General features: G+C 40.8%; 1 protein-coding gene across 3 annotated transcripts in view; it reads left to right on the top strand.

The window, feature by feature from the left end:
• Window positions 1–6,693: 6,693 nt before the first annotated feature.
• Window positions 6,694–18,119, top strand: part of camk2d2 (calcium/calmodulin-dependent protein kinase (CaM kinase) II delta 2) — a 29,728-nt gene continuing 18,302 nt past the window's right edge. For all 3 annotated transcript variants that reach the window (XM_080859405.1, XM_080859404.1, XM_080859403.1), the window contains exons 1-3: window positions 6,694–6,822; window positions 8,102–8,196; window positions 17,526–17,585. In XM_080859405.1, coding sequence (XP_080715531.1) covers window positions 6,761–6,822; window positions 8,102–8,196; window positions 17,526–17,585 — 217 coding nt within the window. In that variant the 5' untranslated portion in view covers window positions 6,694–6,760. The remainder of the gene's footprint in view (window positions 6,823–8,101; window positions 8,197–17,525; window positions 17,586–18,119) is intronic.

Raw genomic sequence — 18,119 nt, 5'->3', positions numbered from 1 at the left:
CTGAGCCGTTGTTTTGCTCCTTGAGTGAAGGTTTTGATAATTGTGTTACACTTTTGATTTTAGTGTGTATCCGATTGTAAAAAACTGTAATACAGGCCGCGACTGACGTCACTGGGGATTCCAGGGAATTCGGTCGGCACCAGAGGGCGCCGCCCACGACGACACGCAACAAGCGCTGCCAAGATTATTACTATAGTTTATCTACCAGCATGTGTATTTGACCGCATTTGTCATCGTGGCTTCTTCTGAATTCTTATGAATTTCAAATGTTCACATTCCTGTGAGACAGAGAGTGGGCTTAATTCATTCCAAGTAAGCAACTGTGAAAGTCCGGTAGAAATACCTGATTTTAAAACCTCATGACACACCTACACGTCCATTGTATAAAAAGCAATAGCTTTTCGACATTGTGTGACATTCAATCTTTTGAGGAAGTCCTCTAGCAAGGAGTTACTAGAACTGTAGTTAAACATTAAAGCGAGATTAACTTTACACCCAGAATGAGCAGTAAAATACTTGGCATTTTTTGTACTTTTTTTGTGGCCTGTCTGGTTGTTACAGAAGGTGATCTACTGACACAGGACCCTCAAATATTGCAACCATGTCTGCATGCATCTCAGAGATACTAATTTCCATTCAGCTGCATGTGGTGTATTGTGTGCTCAGCTGTGCTAGTGCTGTAAATATGGTATTTCTCAGAGAAGGGTATATGCTGAATTCACCCTTTCCACTCAACAGGTATGAGCCTGCGAGGGCCGGGAGTGGAGCCTCGCTGTCGCTGCATCGGGACAGAGAGTCGGCGGATTGGGAAACTGATTGCAAGAGTAGAACTGTTTCCCCCAAGCTCTCACTGCAAAGACACAGAGATCATGTGAGTGCTGACAACCGTTCTGTTGTGCTTGCTATCGGATCATGTTCTGCAGTTCTGCAGTTCTACCCATAGACATGTATAGGTAGACACCGCCTCCACTGCTTCTCGGTGAAACGCGTCGCCGCCATTTTGGGAAAGGAGCTCTCTGCCGTCAGAGGTCTGTCAGACGTGTCAAACTAGCGCAAGTTGCCAGGAGCTGCGGTTTATCTGGATAAAAATCACGATAACCTTTTACATTTCGCAACCAATTTCATGGAGTATTCAAGGGTTTATGCTCTACGTGAAGTGTGTGAAAAAGGTTTGCCTCTACGTTACTTTGAATCTCGCTCGTTTAATCGCCAGTCATACATGTGCATGGGTCTATAATAAACGCTCGTGCATTTTGAAAATACTGAGAAGATCTATAAACTATCGAAATAGTGCTTCTTTAGTTACTACGTATTGACCATCATTAAGAGAAAGAGCATACATCAAATAGTGAGAAACTGGCAGTCAGTGTGTTTTTCATAGTTTAATAGTTCCTTTTCAAGTATGTGCATTAAGAAACCTTGAACAGTGCAATTGGCAATACACAGTTATTTCACAAATCAACATTAGGCTACAAAAAAAATCTATATATTTCTATAGCAGTACAAATATACACATCTCAATATATACATAGCCTACACATCTCAATAGTTGAACTGTAATATAAATAACATAGCATATATATAATACAATATAATATAATGACTCAGTATAATGTGCAATGGAATAACATATGATATATATATAATATGTGATACAATATAATATATTTTAAGTATAAGTATATATTCATATTAATATATATATATATATATATATATATATATATATATATATATATATATATGTACATTTGTACAATTTGACATAATATACAATCATGCTCTTAACATTTTCAGATCTATGCAGTGCAATTGACACAATATATAATTGTGAAATAACTGTGTATTGCCAATTGCACTGTTCAAGGTTTCTTAATGCACATACTTGAAAAGGAATTAAACTATGAAAAACACACTGACTGCCAATTTCTCACTATTTGATGTATGCTCTTTCTCTTAATGATGGTCAATACTAGCAACTAAAGAAGCACTATTTCGATAGTTTATAGATCTTCTCAGTATTTTCAAAATGCACGAGTTTTGAAAGAAAAGTGAGCGTTTATCATAGACCCATGCACATGTATGACTGGCGATTTGACTAGCGAGATTCAAAGTAACGTAGAGGCAAATCTTTTTCACACACTTCACGTAGAGCATAAACCTTTGAATACTCCATTAAATTGGTTGCGAAATGTAAAAGGTTATCGTGATTTTTATCCAGAAAAACCGCAGCTCCTGGCAACTTGCGCTTGTTTGACACGTCTGACAGACCTCTGACGGCAGAGAGCTCCTTTCCCAAAATGGCGGCGACGCGTTTCGCCGAGGCAACGGGCTGAAGCAGTGGAGGCGGTGTCTATCTATACATGTCTATGGTTCTACCACCATGGGTCTTTTTCAATCTTTTGTTGGATTTGGGCAGAAAACTCCTTCGGTGATGTTAATGTCATTTTCTCTTCTTTTCTTTCTGTCCTGACAGTGCCATATTGAAAGACAGTGGTAAGGAGATTTGCTTGGACTCCCGTGCTCCCTGGGTTAGAAAGGTCATTGACAAAATCTTGTTTAGGTAAGTTGAGAGCAAACCACGATATGAGTGTTAATTGATGTTATAGAAACAGCACAAAGTATGACGTCTGTCAGACAGATAATAGCCGCATTCTATTTATGCTGCATCTGAAGTTGCTACATTTGAGAGTTTTTGCTTTGCCTTTCCCCCTCAGAAAGAAGAGATGAAATCTGATCCTACATTGTGACCACTTCAAGGGTTGCACTCCAAAGTGAATGTGAATATGTAGGCTGTACTTCACACATGTAACCTACCAGCTAGGTACTAAAGGGTAGCTGATGTATCTTATATCCAGTAATGTTTTGAATTTCAAATGTAATAATTGTGCATAGTCTGTGCCATGTCTGGCTATCAGGAAGTTTGGGAATTTAAGTTTGGGAGTTTAACTCTACAAATGTTTTGATAAGTTAACGCTATATTTCTCTTCAATGCTGCAACTTGGTGATTTGGCTTTGTTTGACTGTTAAATATACTTTTCATTTGTTCAATTGACGAATTATCCCTTTTATGACATAATGAGAAGCTGCTAATATCCTTTCAGTATATTTTGAGGGAGGGAACATGAACTATCACAGATCCATTAGAGATGTACTATTGAATGTTATTGTGTGGCTGTAAGTAGGTAGGGAACAATACATCAATGCATATGATCAGGTTGGAATACAATACATATAACAGGTTGGAATTCAAATGGTTTATTTTTGCATTACAAAAAAAAGAATGGAAAGTTAATACATACTACCCAACATGTGCTTTCCTATGTTGACTTTGACGATCGTTCTGAATTCAATGAGTACCACAATCTTTAATGCTCATGCCAGATAATCCAAAAGATGTCTGTTTTATGCATTTTTAACAAATAGGTGAACCGAAGTCAGACAGGGAAAGTTTGGAGTCCTTTGCAACAACCTGTATGGAAACTTAGAATTTTTACTTTCTGTACACACAAATGTGGGGAGGAGAACTTAACCAAACACAAACAATACAAATTAATTGATGAAACATTGGTCAATAAACATTTGCTGTCAGTACGAATTTGGCACATAATACTGGGGCCACTTGACAGCAAATTCCCAGGTTGCTTTTTGTTTCCAGTCTGCCCCGATTTGTGAAGAAGCTCAGTGAAATTTGGAATATGCTGCTCCCTCTATTGGTCAAGCAAAACAACAGAAGAGTGACCAACTAGGTCACTGAGAATGACATACCAAATCAAAATACACATATTCAAAAAACACTACTGCCCGTGAAAGCATCCCGTAAATGCTTCTGGTCAGGTCTGTCTCTCTGGAATGTTTCTTTTAACATCAACTATTGCCGTATAAGTCAACATAACCCTGTGCCGATCAGTATTAATATAGACATATAAGGTTGTAACTTGCAACATCACATGTTTTTTGCATTGCCTGAAATCAGATGATTTCATCTTCAACCAGAGTTGAAATTCGGTTTGTAAGGCTATTTTGCTGTTGACTTTCCTGAAACTGCACTGAGCATATTTGCGGGTAAAATACTCCCTCTGTTGGTTGGTAATAGGCAGGTCAGTGGAGAATCCAGTGGCGGTCCGTGCATTTCACGACTAGGCCTTCAGCGATGTCCTACACGATGTTAAACTGAGTGAATCCACCTCCTAATACCATCATTATGACGCCATGGCTCTCGAACCAGTATATTTTATACAGAAAGGCAGTATAAGTGAGCATTGCATCACCTTAACATAGTCGAGTACAACAGACTTTATTAATATTTCCGGAGCATTTCAAATCAATACACCCGTATTAACAATACATTAAGAGTAGTAAACTCTAAGTTATATGATCGCTTGGATATTACTGTCACAACTTAAAAATAAAAGGCGATTTTCAGGGATTAGTCTACAAAGTTTTATTAAGTCCACCAAAAGTAGCCTATGTGACTCAATGTGAGGTTTAACAAGTTTAACAAGTAACATCGCATTGTCCCACCTGCAAAGCAGTTTCATTAAACTTCCCATCCTCACGATATCCAGTTTTTCTTGAAAGTTCCGTCTTGAAAATGGCGTTGTAATTGTATCAAAAACTGGAATTATCAAGTTTGTGTAAACTAATTTATTTGAGTTGGTTAATGTAATTATATTTAGTCTTACCAATTGAAACAACTAGAAGAATAAGCATTGAAACCGATGTACGTCGTTTTAGCCAGCTAAACTGAGCACTGAAGCACTGCACCGGTCTGCCTCAGTATCCAATCAAAGGACGTTTACGTGTCACGTTCAACACGAGGAAAGAAATCTTCCGGGCCTTCTAGAAGGCCCAGTGTCGCCAACTCGAAATCTGATTGGTTGTCACAACTGTCTGTTTCAGTTCATTCAACTTAAATTAACTGAAACAGCAAGTTGTGATAGCCAATCAGATGTACACGGGCCTTCAATGTGAATTCTGAAGGCCTCAGGGAAGATTTCTGTTCTCTGGGAAGATTTAAAGGAGCGTGGCAACACATGATAGCGGAAATATGATTGGATGAAAGCTCTAACATAAATGAACAACGCTGGAAGCATGAAATGAAGATAATGGACTATGGGGAATCATTTAATACATATTTATGAAAAGAAAATATTAAAATTAAATTTATTTTATTACATTTATTTTCTGATGATGTTTAGGCCAGCAGAGAAGGCCTTGAAGGCCCTGACGGACCGCCACTGGGAGAATCTCTAGATAGTGCCACCAAGGTAACATTACTTATACGTTTATTTCTCAAATTCGGCTGTTTTCTAACTTGATCGGTTGTGTCATCTATTGTTTCCATGTAACTTTTATGCAATGTATCGTGGACAAAGTACAAGGGACCAGACAACATTATCTGCTGAAATAAAGAAGCATGAAGTAATATTCAAACAATTATACAAAACTACAGTAAGCAATAGGTCAGATAAGAGATGGCAAGATAACAAATATTAAACTTGGCTTACAAATATTAAACTTGGCCAACAAATATTAAACTTGGCTGCGATGTTCGCCAGCACTGTGTCTTTATCGATCCATTTTCTCACCTTTCTCCATAAACTGTACATTACATTCATTTATTTGGCAGACATTTTCATTCAAAGCAATTCACAACTGAGGAACAACACTCACGCTACAGTAAATTAAGAGACGTATTGAGAGCAAAGACAAGGCAAGGTATGTTTACTTATGTAGCACAACTCATGAACATTGGTAATTTAAAGTGCTTTACAAATGAGCAAATAAAAGAACACAAAGAGTACTCATAATTTACTACTCAATCTATTAAGCCAGCAGAAAGTGGAAGTGCATACTGTAGTAGTGTGAGACTCTTAGCAGTGGGTAGGGGTGGATGAGGTATAGGAAAAAAGGTGATCTTGGAATAGATGAAAGTTGCAATGCCCTTGCTCTCTCTTTCTCTCTCTCTCTCTCTCTCACACACACACACACACACACACACACACACACACACACACACACACACACACACACACAGTCCAGTACATTTACTTACTGAACTTACTTACCTTGTACCCTGCAAAGTGGACCTCGCTCTCTCAGACATCTCTCTTTATATAAAATGTATATCTCCTATCTATCTATCTATCTATCTATCTAGAGTGTTGATATAATTACTCACAAATCAATCTTATTCAAACTGTCTGTCTACCTATGTCTTAATATGATGATCAGAACAGAGCTGATTATGAATCTATGAAGCAAAGATTATGTTTATAATTGTTATTATTATTATCATCATCATTATGATGCTGATTATTATTATTAATAATAATAATTAATAATAATAATATCGTTAATAAGAAGAAGAAAGTGCGTGTGTCCTGCTCTGCACTGGAGGGCGGGGCAGAAATGGGGGAGGTGTGGTGCGGTGCCTGTCTCAAACCCAACGACACTGCTGCTCAGCAGGAAACGTTTGGGAATGGATACATGCACACACAATGAGTGAACACAGCCATTGCATATTAAAGAAAGCGTCTGTTTTGTGCGGTCCTCAATCCCAGTGAAGGTGACAGTGGTGGTCGCGCCATAGGACGCTGCAGGGACCACCTCTCCTTTTTTCCCCGCGAGCCGTCCTATTTCCCCCCCCCCCTATTTTTCGTTCTCATACCGAGGAACGACCCTAACGGATTCGCCTGGTCTTTGGAATCACTGCGTGCGTTCCTCTCCCATCTCCGCGCCGCCAATATCGGTCAGAATGGCCCTAACCATTTGTACGAGATTTACCGACGAATACCAGCTATTCGAAGAGCTTGGAAAGTAAGCCTTTTGTTAATTTACTAAGAATGGCAGCAAATGTGTGATTATGTAATTTGACAACCTTGCCTTGAGATGCGTAGATTATTGCCAACTGCTGTGCGTAAGGCTTAAATGCTTGTTTATCATCTCGTCTGTGACTGGGGGCGTCGATGTGTGATGAATGTTTGATCTTATATTCATTTACTACTCCAAAGCGCCATTGAAACGGACAAAAATAAATGACACATCGGCCTTGATTCGACTGCTCTCCACCACCTAACAAAGACTAACGTGTTCAATGGTAGCCTACCTACCTGAACCTTGCTTTTTAGACTTTTACATCATATCGAACATTGGTTGTCATTTGTTTTTCAATGGTTTATGTATTGGTCCGTAAATGGTGACCGTTTATTGTGACTCATGCAGAATGAAAGGTATCGGGGTGTCGAGAAGTCTCTCCTCTGGAGACAGAAATACACATGGTAATGCGACAGCAGCCGGGCGCAACCACATTCCTTTGCAGCCAGGCGAGGCTCGGTTAATTATCGGGTTGGGGATTCCGTTCAGATGGAAAGGTGGTGGTGGTTGTGGTGAGAGTGGGGGGTCAGAGGAGGGAACAGGGGACGCACAGGGTGACTTTTACAGTCCTTATCCGCATCCCACCCTCTGTCAATGCCGATCAGACCCGGAGATTCCCTTAAGCCACATAGTCTGAAGATAAGGCAATTCTCTGCTCTGTCATGCCTAGTGTCGCCAGATCACGTTACAATCACACATGTATATGCATTTTGGCCTATGTGCGTACATTATTATAATAAAATGTTTGGTTTGACGTCTGGAAATAATATGCTTCTGTTTGTGCAAGCTACCGTTAGTTAATCATCACAATTTGGAGTGCTTTCGGTCAAAACAGTGGCCTGTCGATGCATGTAAAATCACAACGCTTGCTTGCTCCCGAAACGGAAAAAATGCAGTAGATCTGACACAAAAGAGAGGCATTTGAGGGGATGCTGAGGGGATTTTACACATGTTTAGCTATGGAGACTATACTTAATATCTCATAATGCTAACTGTACTGCACAAGCTGCCTATAGTATTTTCATAGGCATTTCCTTGCGGAAAATTATATTTTATCTTCATAGAAATACGTTAATGTTGTCATGACACAGCTGTGGCAGGCTGGTCCATATGCTGGGTTTAGCTGTTAAACAACATGCATTGGTTACCATCTTCAGTTGTTGTTCATTCATCCCCACTTTATAGACCATTTTCCTCTTTCCTTTACCTTTTACTTCAAAAGGGGAGCCTTTTCGATCGTCAGACGATGTGTGAAGATTTCGAATGGTCAGGAGTTTGCTGCCAAGATCATCAACACCAAGAAGCTCTCTGCCAGAGGTGGGTTAACCCTTGCTGGTGTTTCACAGTGACAAGATTCCAGAGGTGGGTTAACCCTTGCTGGTGTTGCAAAGTCACAAGATGCCAGAGGTGGGTTAACCCTTGCTTGTGTTGCACAGTGACAAGATGCCAGAGGTGGGTTAACCCTTGCTTGTGTTGCACAGTGACAAGATGCCAGAGGTGGGTTAACCCTTGCTTGTGTTGCACAGTGACAAGATGCCAGAGGTGGGTTAACCCTTGCTGGTGTTGCACAGTGACAAGATGCCAGGATGCAAGTAGTGGACATTCAAATACAGATCAGGTAGAGAGGTGAAAAGATAGAATCAGTATGAAAAGCCATGAACCACTCCTCTCTATCTCTCTCTCTCTCTCACTCTCTCTCTCTCGCTTTCTTTCTCTCTCTGTATGAGTGTGTGTGTTTGTGTGTGTGCTAAATGTGTACGCTTGTGGTGGGATACATAGATATATAATTATATTATGTGTGTATTGCTTCTTTGAGGAATATGAGTCCATTTTCAGAGATGTGTGTCTCAGCAAGTTTGTGTGTGTGTATGTGTGTAGAGGGGTGAGTGCGTGTGTGTGCGTGTGTGCGTGTGTGTGTGTGTGTGCGTGTGTGCGTGCGTGCGTGCGTGCGTGCGTGCGTGCGTGCGTGCGTGCGTGTGTTGATATTGATTCCACGGCTTTGGCTGGTCTTATTCCTTGTAGGGTTGAGCCGGGGGAGAGGCGACCCAGTTCTTTCATATCCGTCACTGTAATTGTTGCCGTTGGCCTGTTTGCCTGAAGGCCTGCACAGGAGGGAGCAGAACAACCAATTCCAGAGCCTGCCCTCTCCTGAGAGCCAATCATGTCCTCTGTGGCTGAACTCTGCTACATCTCTGAACCAATCATCTCCTCTGAGCTCTAGATTGTGTTCACCTATAAGAGCCAATGGCTTCGCTCTCATCTGTTCTTGTTTACCAGGAGAATCTTCTGCATCCTCTGCCCTTTTGGGTTGATCAGGGTGGAGTTTCAACTAGATTGTTGCTGTGCATATTGTGTGGAGTCTCAGTCAGTGGTTATGTGTCTTTCAAGAAATTCTGTTTCTAATTTCTGATTCTGATTCTGATTCTGAAGAGATTCCTTTAGATTAGATAAAACTGTCCTTGTATTTTCTACGTTGGTGAGAATGGCAAACCAGGAGGTTGTTTTTGCACAAGATGTCTATTTTTGGTCCTAATGATCGTCAGGGTGTTGGAGTCTGTCAATTGGCTAGTTTCAGTTTGCTGCTCTCACAATTGATCCTTTCTCTCATATCTCTTTGGCTGATTTTCTTCCTGCCATATGCTGTTTCTTTTGTCTTTATATTATCCTCCCACTAACATTTTCCTCTGATTCTCCTCTCTTCTGCTGACCTCCCTCTCTCTCCTTTTCTGTTTCTCTCTCTCTCTCTTCCCCTATCTCTCTTTCTCTCTCTTTCTCTTCCCCTATCTCTCTTTCTCTCTCTTTTTCTTTCTCTCTCTTCCCCTATCTCTCTTTCTCTCTATGTGTCTCTCTCTTCCTCTATCTCTCTTTCGCTTTCTCTCTCTTTCTCTTTCTCTCTCTTCCACTCTCTGTCCCCTTGCTGGCTACGGGTGTTGAAATGGACACCCAGGCAGAGGGATCAGTAACAGGACAACTGCATGCTGGGATGGCTTTTCCAAAAATACAGATCCATGCAGTGTGGTGGTTTTTTTAGTCTTTTTTTTGTTGCATGTACATCTGTCCTTCTTTCTTTTTTTCCTCTCTTTTTCTACTGGCATGTCTGCAGAGGGTTTACCACACTGGACTCTCAGGCACGGCAGAGATGGTCTTAACCTCTTTCTGCGATAAGCCCTAAAATAGCATCCCTGCATAGATTCCCACCCCCCCAGCCCACTCTCTCTCTCTCTCTCTCTCTCTCTCTCTACCTCTCTCTCTCTCTCTCTCTCTCTCTTTCTCTCTTTCTCTCTCTCACTCTCTCAGACACACACAGATACACAGGGACTGCATGCATGATCTCATTTAAAAACATTGAAAATACAGACTTGTATAAAATCATATCACATTAATAGCCTAGCCTATTAACACATAAGATAATAATAATTTCTAAACTTGCTAAGTTAGCAAATGTAAAAGTGAAAAGTTGTTGACAATCAGTTTTAAAATCAGCGTTTAGTAAGCGACGATCTGCTGACAATCACATGTAGGCTAAGTGAGTGAATGTAAAAAGGTAAACACAACATTGGCCCCTTCACTGTGAATTCAAACCCTTGTGTTGCCATCTGATGCACCTTCTTGGTAGCAAAGACATGTTTTAAGTCCTTAAAGTCTTAAAGATTCTTACTTCAACTAGCTAGCTGTCTTTGTTTTATTTACTCAGCTGGCTGATATTCACTTAAAGTTACAAAAAGCTTACTGTAGTGGCTAACCAGCCAGCTAGCGAGCTTTAGCCTATACAGTAGTAGCCTACGCTTTTACATGAGAAGGACCATATGTTGACTAACATGGCAAAAGTAGCAACAAAAATGTCCCACCATACTCTTTTGATGCCTCAGCATGTCAATTTTGTTTTAGAAACGTATCTATTTGCTTCCTTCCTCGTATAATGTCTCGTTCTTCATTCACCAACAGAATGTTCGTTTGTTGTCATTCTGCCATCCTCAATCACATAGTAGATAAATAGCATATTGCTGTGAGAATGTTTGCCCACATTGTATTGGCGTCGAAAGTAATGGTTTGGTTTCTTTTCAGTAGAATTTCCAGTTTTGTAAGAGGAAAGTAAATGTGTGAGTGTGTACTCATTGTTTATTCTCCATTCATGTCCTCCCTCGACCTGTGCATAAAACAGTAGAGGAGAGAGAGAGAGAGAGAGAGAATGAGTGAAAGAGAGAGAGAAAGAAGCAGAGTGAGTGAGTGAAAGAGAGAAAGAGAGAATAAGGGCAGGGGGGCCATATCACAGACTGGGTATGCAAAATATACATACTGTGGTCTCCATAAACATACACACAGACACTCTCAAACTTGTAAATATGAGCATACCATTGTCATAACATTTTACATCATCGGAGAAGTGCATATTTAGTCATTTTATCAGAATATTTAATTTGACTTATTGCATGGCTACAGTATGCATTAAACACAAATGTTTGAAATGTATTCATTATTACAGTAGATCTAGTGATTGTGGCATTTTCTAGATATTCTTTATCCAGACCTCACCTTAAATCCAAGAGTGAACCTTGTTTCCACGATTCCATCCTTGCTCTTTATGCGATAGCTGTCCTGTTTGCAGCAGGAAGTAGTTAGCAGAGCAGCACAGGAAAGACTGCTGTGCTAGCCTACTTCATGAAAAAAAAAATCTCCAGTTTGACGAACTAGGGCATGGAATTCTGAGGAGATAGCTGGGGCACTCTTAATTAGAGCCTCTCTCTATCTCAGACTCGGAGAGGTTGCACCTACCCTCCTACTCCGCTCTCGCCCCCTCTGACCTGGCAATTGGAAGAAGGGCAAGAAGGCACTTCCAAATCTTACTGTAATGAAAGTCTGATGGTTTGATTCACTGGAGTATCCGCTGTGAGTCTCTGGTGTTTTACCTTATATGTTTGCTTACCTTTATAGCGACATAAAGGCTCATTGCCTCTGCATCCTGGTTTATTGTTGGCTTTGGCATCCCTAGGCCTATGCAGGGCCCATGGGTTTTTGCAGAAAAATAAATGTCTGTGATGTAGGCCAATTCATTTGGATACACCTCCGTTATTTTGGATTAGATGCGGACTTCGCTGTGTTTCTGTGCCTCTTTTTCTCTTTTCGATATTTCCGTCCATCTATCCTTCACCTCCACAAAAGATGTTTAGCTTATATTCACTGTTTCTGCCCTTGGGAGCACTAGGGGTAGAAACTGCTACAGTGGCGATGGTACGACACTATCCCAATATTTGGGCCACACTTTGATGTTATTGAGTTTCTTCACATTTTATGATACAGGAAGTATTGTGAAGCGATTCTGCTATACATTGCAATTAATTTCTCCCATATATTACGCTTATCATACTAGGAGTCTCTGCAGCCATCTTGGCGCAGTACACTTGTTCTCGACTTAACTGTGACGCAAAAGAAGAACAAGGTCTTGCTCTGTCTTGTGGAATAGTGCTCTGTTATCAGGGTGGATGTATGTACCAAAATAAAAAAAAAAATCATATTATTGACTATATAAATATTGCGATACTTGGCGCTGCTCTATGAATATAATGTTGCGCTGAAAAATATCACAATACTACACTGTATTGTTTTTTTTCTTCCACTTCTAGTGAGCACCACATTTGAACAGTTTTCATCTTTGAAGTGCATCATGAACACAACAGATGGCGGACACTAAAGTGTTCCTTTTGTGGAAAAGGTTCTTTGTAGAACCATAGGCTTCAAAGATGTCAAGGAGAACCTCAAAGGGGAATACATTCCCAATGTTGTTTCCATGGTTCATGCCTCCATCATCAATCCATCCATCCATCAATCCATCCATCCATCATCAATCCATCCATCCATCAATCCATCCATCCATCCATCCATCCGTCCATCCGTCCATCCGTCCGTCCATCCATCCATCCATCCATCCATCCATCCATCCATCCATCCGTCCATCCATCCATCCGTCCATCCATCCGTCCATCCATCCATCCATCCATCCATCCATCCATCCATCCATCCATCTATCCAGCAACAGCATAACATGTGGAGCACCACAGACCCTTTATGGATTTAGCTTGAGTCAATTTCTCTACCTCTGTTTGAATCTGGTAACTATGTATGTTAGATTTTACACATATGCATATCAGGTCAGGTGTGTGTCTTCAGTGACCTTAGTATTTGTTATTGTGTGTGTGTGTGTGTGTGTGTGTGTGTGTGTGTGTGTGTGTGTGTGTGTGTGTGTGTGTGTGTGTGTGTGTGTGTGTCAATGCGTTCACGTGCACGTATGTGCGTTTTCAGGGACAGTGTGAAAGCAAAGTGAAAATGTGTTCTTATAAAATCCCCCAGTGGAGGCCTGCAACCTCACCTCATCCACACAGCCTCTTTGACTTAAAAAAACAACTCAACTCTGAGCTGTGAAAATGGGCCATGGCAGCAATCAGGGACATAACAGGAATGTGTGCTGTATGCATGTGTCTATGCATGTGTGTGTGTGTGTGTGTGTGTGTGTGTGTGTGTGTGTGTGTGTGTGTGTGTGTGTGTGTTTATGCATATGTGTGTGTGTGTGTGAGTTTGTCACAGTTCGAGTGTGACAGAGACAATTTGTGCAGAGGATATGTGTTCATTAATATCTTACAGCTAATGTGAGATTCTGGTAGGCCTACAGCGGATAACTGGAAGTGAATCAATATTTATTATTATGTGGAACAGCCATGAAAATATGCAAGGTATTGGGTCTAGTATAGAGCCTACCGTTTCACTCACTGAACAACTGCTATTTTATGCAAGGCTGTGAAATGGAATTAGTTGTGGGCTCTTGAACATCTTTCCACTTTCAGAAGCCATCTGGAAGCGGTGGAGGTTGATCCTGGGATGATTAGATTGGGAGCATTGGGCCTCGTGGATGTGAATAACTCTCACTGGAAGCTACGGGAAAATAGATTTCAGGAAAAAAGCTGTGCTTTAGTTGTATTTATATCCGTTTACACAAAGTATGTGTTTAAATAATCACTAATGCTAATCTAATAATAGCACATTTCTGATAAGTGATGGTAGACCTATAGATGGTATTTTGTGAGTTACGGTGCTAAATGTTAACATGACGTATGAAATATAGATATTAATGTGTTCATTGCTTTGGATGGTAAAAAAAATATGTTTGTTTACAACACATGTCAATGTCATATCAGCTGGAAGCATCAGCATCAATGTCAGAGTGCTGGAATACCCAGCTAATAACTCCTAGCTGGACTGGTCACACTGATGACGAGAGAGTGCTGTATTCTGCTTTAGGCAGGGACCATAGGGCTGGGTAGAATGGCAGAATGGCATGCTGGTCTCGAGGGAGTTAGCGGGTCAGGATTCGTCATTCACTTCAGGGATTTACTGGTTTTAAATGTGTGTGTGTTTGAGGATGTGTGTGAGTGAATGAGAGGGAGACTGAGAGAGAGAGAGAGAGAGCGAGAGAGAGAGAGAGAGAGAGAGAGAGAGAGAGAGAGGGAGGAAAGATATCAAATCTGTCATTAATCTCTCAGAGCAGTGGCAATGAAAAAAAAGAAAAAACACACACACACTTTCTCTCTCTCACTCTCTGTCTCTCTTACACACACACTCACACTCACACACACACACACACAACCCTGCTGCAGTGCGGTAACTGGTGAGGAAGACTCCAATATGAAAGAGCAAAGAGAGAGAAGAGTCACACAGAGAAGAGAGGTAGAGAGAGAGAGAGATGGGAGAGAGAGGTAGAGAGAGAAAAGGTAGAGAGAGAAGAAAGAAGAAGAAGCGATAGAGAGGTTGAGAGAGAAGAATAGAGTGCAAAGAGAAGAGGTTGAGACATAAGAACAAAGTAAAGAAAGAAGAGAGGTAGAGAGAGAAGAGGTAAAAAAGAAGAGGCAGAGAGAGACAAGTAGAGACAGAGGAGTGAAGAGGTAGAGAGAGAGAGGTTGAGAGTGAAGAATAGCTTAGAAGGAGAAGAGGTTGAGAGAGAAGAATAGAGTAGAGAGAGAGAAGAGGTTGAGATAGAAGAGAGAAGAAGAGAGAAGTGCAGGGAGAGAGAAGAGAGAAAAGAGAGAGAGAGAACAATAGAGGGTTTGGCCCAACATACAACTAACCATACCTGCAGATCCAGTGCACATACAGCCTCTGAAAAGAGAAGATGACAAGCTGTCCATATAGTGTGACTACTTGAGGTACAGATTTGAAACATGAATCTCCCTTTTGCTATGCTAGGAAAGGTAGATGTCTTACTATAGCAGATGACTTACTGTAGCACTGCAGCTAATCTGGCAAATACAGTTAAATATAGTAAAGTTATACAGGAGATCATGTTCACCACATCTTGTTTCATCTTGAGGATGGTTGCTCACTGAAGCACAAAACTCTGTGTAGACAGATAAATGATGCTGATATGACATTAGAAATTATTGTCACTTTGCAATCCAATGTTTTCCTGGAGTATGTAGTTTAAGGTCTGTTATTGCAGTCAAATTATTTTTTTCCAAATGACGAATTGGCCACAAAGACATAGGATACAGCTTTCATGTAACACTGTCGCTCAAAAGAAATATGATCAGCTATTGATTAGGTTATGTTAATAAATAGTACATTTAGAAACATCATAGCGGGTTGTGTCTTTTTGCCCTGCAAGTCCAAACTCATCAGAAAGCTTTCATCTGGCTGGCAAGGGGAGGTTGGGTGAGCGGGAAGGGGTCAGCCCTATGTTCCCACAGCCTTATGTTCCCACATTTCTAAGTTTCAGTCTATTTGAAAATTGCTAAAAGCTAGTTAACTGCTCATCGCTAATGTCAGATGAGACTGCTAAAGGCTAGATAACTGCTCATTGCTAATGTCAGATGAGACTGCTAGAAGCTAGTCAATTGTTCATTGCTAAGGACTGATGAGACTGCTAAAGGCTAATTAACTGCTCATCCCTACTGGCAGATGAGACTGTTAAAAGCTAGTTAACTGCTCATCGCTAATGTCAGATGAGACTGCTAAATGCTAGTTAACTGCTTATTGCTAATGACAGATGAGATCAGTGTTGTAACTCTGGGGTGCTAATTGGTTCCTAATTGATCCCATGCAAAATCCTATACAATTTTACCTCTCTAGTAGTGTCAGTTACAGTACCTTTTAAATCAAAATACATTTAAATCAAACTGCATATTCATGTATCAAATCTGAGATACGGTGTCATTAGTGATACATAGCTAAATATAGACATTATCTAGGTCCATTTGCTGTAGGTGTCAGATGAAATTAGTCTTTGGCTATAAATGTTAGTTATAGCCCAGTTGGTATTACTACAGCAAACAAGTCTTGGTATGTGTTGCAACCCTTTGTAAGACTACCTCAAGGTCATTATCTAAAAATGAGTTGTAAGAGATTAGGGTTGTAGAATCTTCTTTCAGAGCAGAGGACTGAACTTCAGAAGTTTTTTTCGTTGAGTTGAGTCGTCGTCTGAGGCTCCTGGGGTCTGCCATTTGCATGCAAGGGTGGTTCCACTGCAGAGAGGAGAGGGCTAGCCCCATGATTGGTGGAGGAGTTGCTAGACAACAGATGTCCGGCTGGCTGGTAGGAGGGCTACCTGTGGAGGAAAGGAAAAACAAGAGAGAGTGTGAGAGTGAAAGAAAGAGAGAGGTAAGGTGACAGAAAAAGAGAAAGAGGAATTCTTAGTCATTTGTCCTGGGCCTGAAGGGTAATGTAGGGATAAAAATAACTATAAAATGTTGTGGTGATCGCTTTTTTGTTATTGTCTGGAAAGGTGTAAGCCTGCTGTCTAACCTTTAGGGGAGGAAATGCAAAATGTTAAAATAAAAAATATAGGATAGAAAAAGAAAAGAGTGATAAGGGACAGTTTACTACCCAGCTGAGGACAGGGACGAAAAAATAGACGTCCTATTTTATTTGAAAAAAAAAAAAAAAAACTCTCCTCTATGTGTGTGTCCTTAGGCAGAACCGAAATGGGTCGCCTCCTCTCTGGTTCAGATTAATACGGCACACTTCTCGTCTCACCAGGTTTGGTGGCTCTCTGGACTGAATGGCCTTTTCAGAACCGTGAATCTTATGACAGCCATTTGAGACTGATGTTTGGAATCATTCAGGTTTCCAGGGATAGCAGTCTTGTGAGGGGAATCAAGCCACATTCCCATCATGTCGCAATTTAAATCATGTTCCACGACTGTGAATGCAACTGGTTCGATTCATGTGCCTGCAACAGCATGTCACGATTTCAGACAGCACCCTCTGATAGTCTTGTGCCCTTTTGAGAGGCGTGTGACTACAGTGGTTCGTCCTGTTTGTGTTGTTGCACACTGTTACATCTGACTCTTATCTCTTAATATTAGGTCACATTTTGAAGTTAAGTTTAGCATCTTTATCTTGGAGATTAGAAGAGGGAAGAGTTGTCAGTATTGAGGCATGGGAGGTGGGGGTTTTGGAGGTGGGGGGGGGGGGGGGGGGGGGGGGGGGCGCATGGTGTTTATTTATAGAGCTTTCAGCAGTCAGCGCTCGCCAGCTGGCGTGTATTATCGCTCCCACAATAGGCGCCCTCTCCTGGTGAAATGAGAGGAGAAGGTAACGGATGTCTCCTCTCTTTCTCTCCTCCTTATCTTTCTTTTTCTGTCTGTCTGTCTTTTTCATAGATCATCAGAAACTGGAGAGAGAGGCCAGGATTTGCCGTCTTTTGAAACACCCCAATATTGGTAAGTACTGTATGCACACCACATGTACACACACACACACACACACACACACACACACACACAAACACACACACACACACCATTTACAATATATTTAAAAGGAGAAAGCATGTAAATTAGTCTTAAAGTGTCTTAGATGTTTGTCTAAAATTAAACAATAATTGTTGCATACTTCAACAACAGAAATCCATGTGATCTTTGCTTGGTGACTCCTGTGGGTTATCCTTATTCCTGATCAGTCCTTTAGTACACCTGGCTCTATTTATAGTCCAGCAGGTTTACCCTAAATGCTGTTACAACCCAGAATTTAGCCCACTTGAAAAAGTACAGAAGGCAACGTATAAGATATGGGCATAATATAGAAACATTATATAAATTCCTGAGTGTAAAATCTGCACATCAACTGGGATATAAAGTAACCCATATGTGTAACTTAGAGATGAGATTACATTTAGTTGAAGGTTCAAGTAGAAAAAGACCTTTTTGACCAATGAGGTGCATAATCATAAATATATTTAAATCCCTGCAAGAGAA

Source organism: Sprattus sprattus (assembly GCF_963457725.1).
Source record: "Sprattus sprattus genome assembly, chromosome: 20".
In the NCBI taxonomy this organism is placed as follows: Eukaryota; Metazoa; Chordata; class Actinopteri; order Clupeiformes; family Clupeidae; genus Sprattus; species Sprattus sprattus.
Note: the sequence above shows the minus strand (reverse complement) of the source record. Positions and strands in the feature narration are given on the sequence as shown.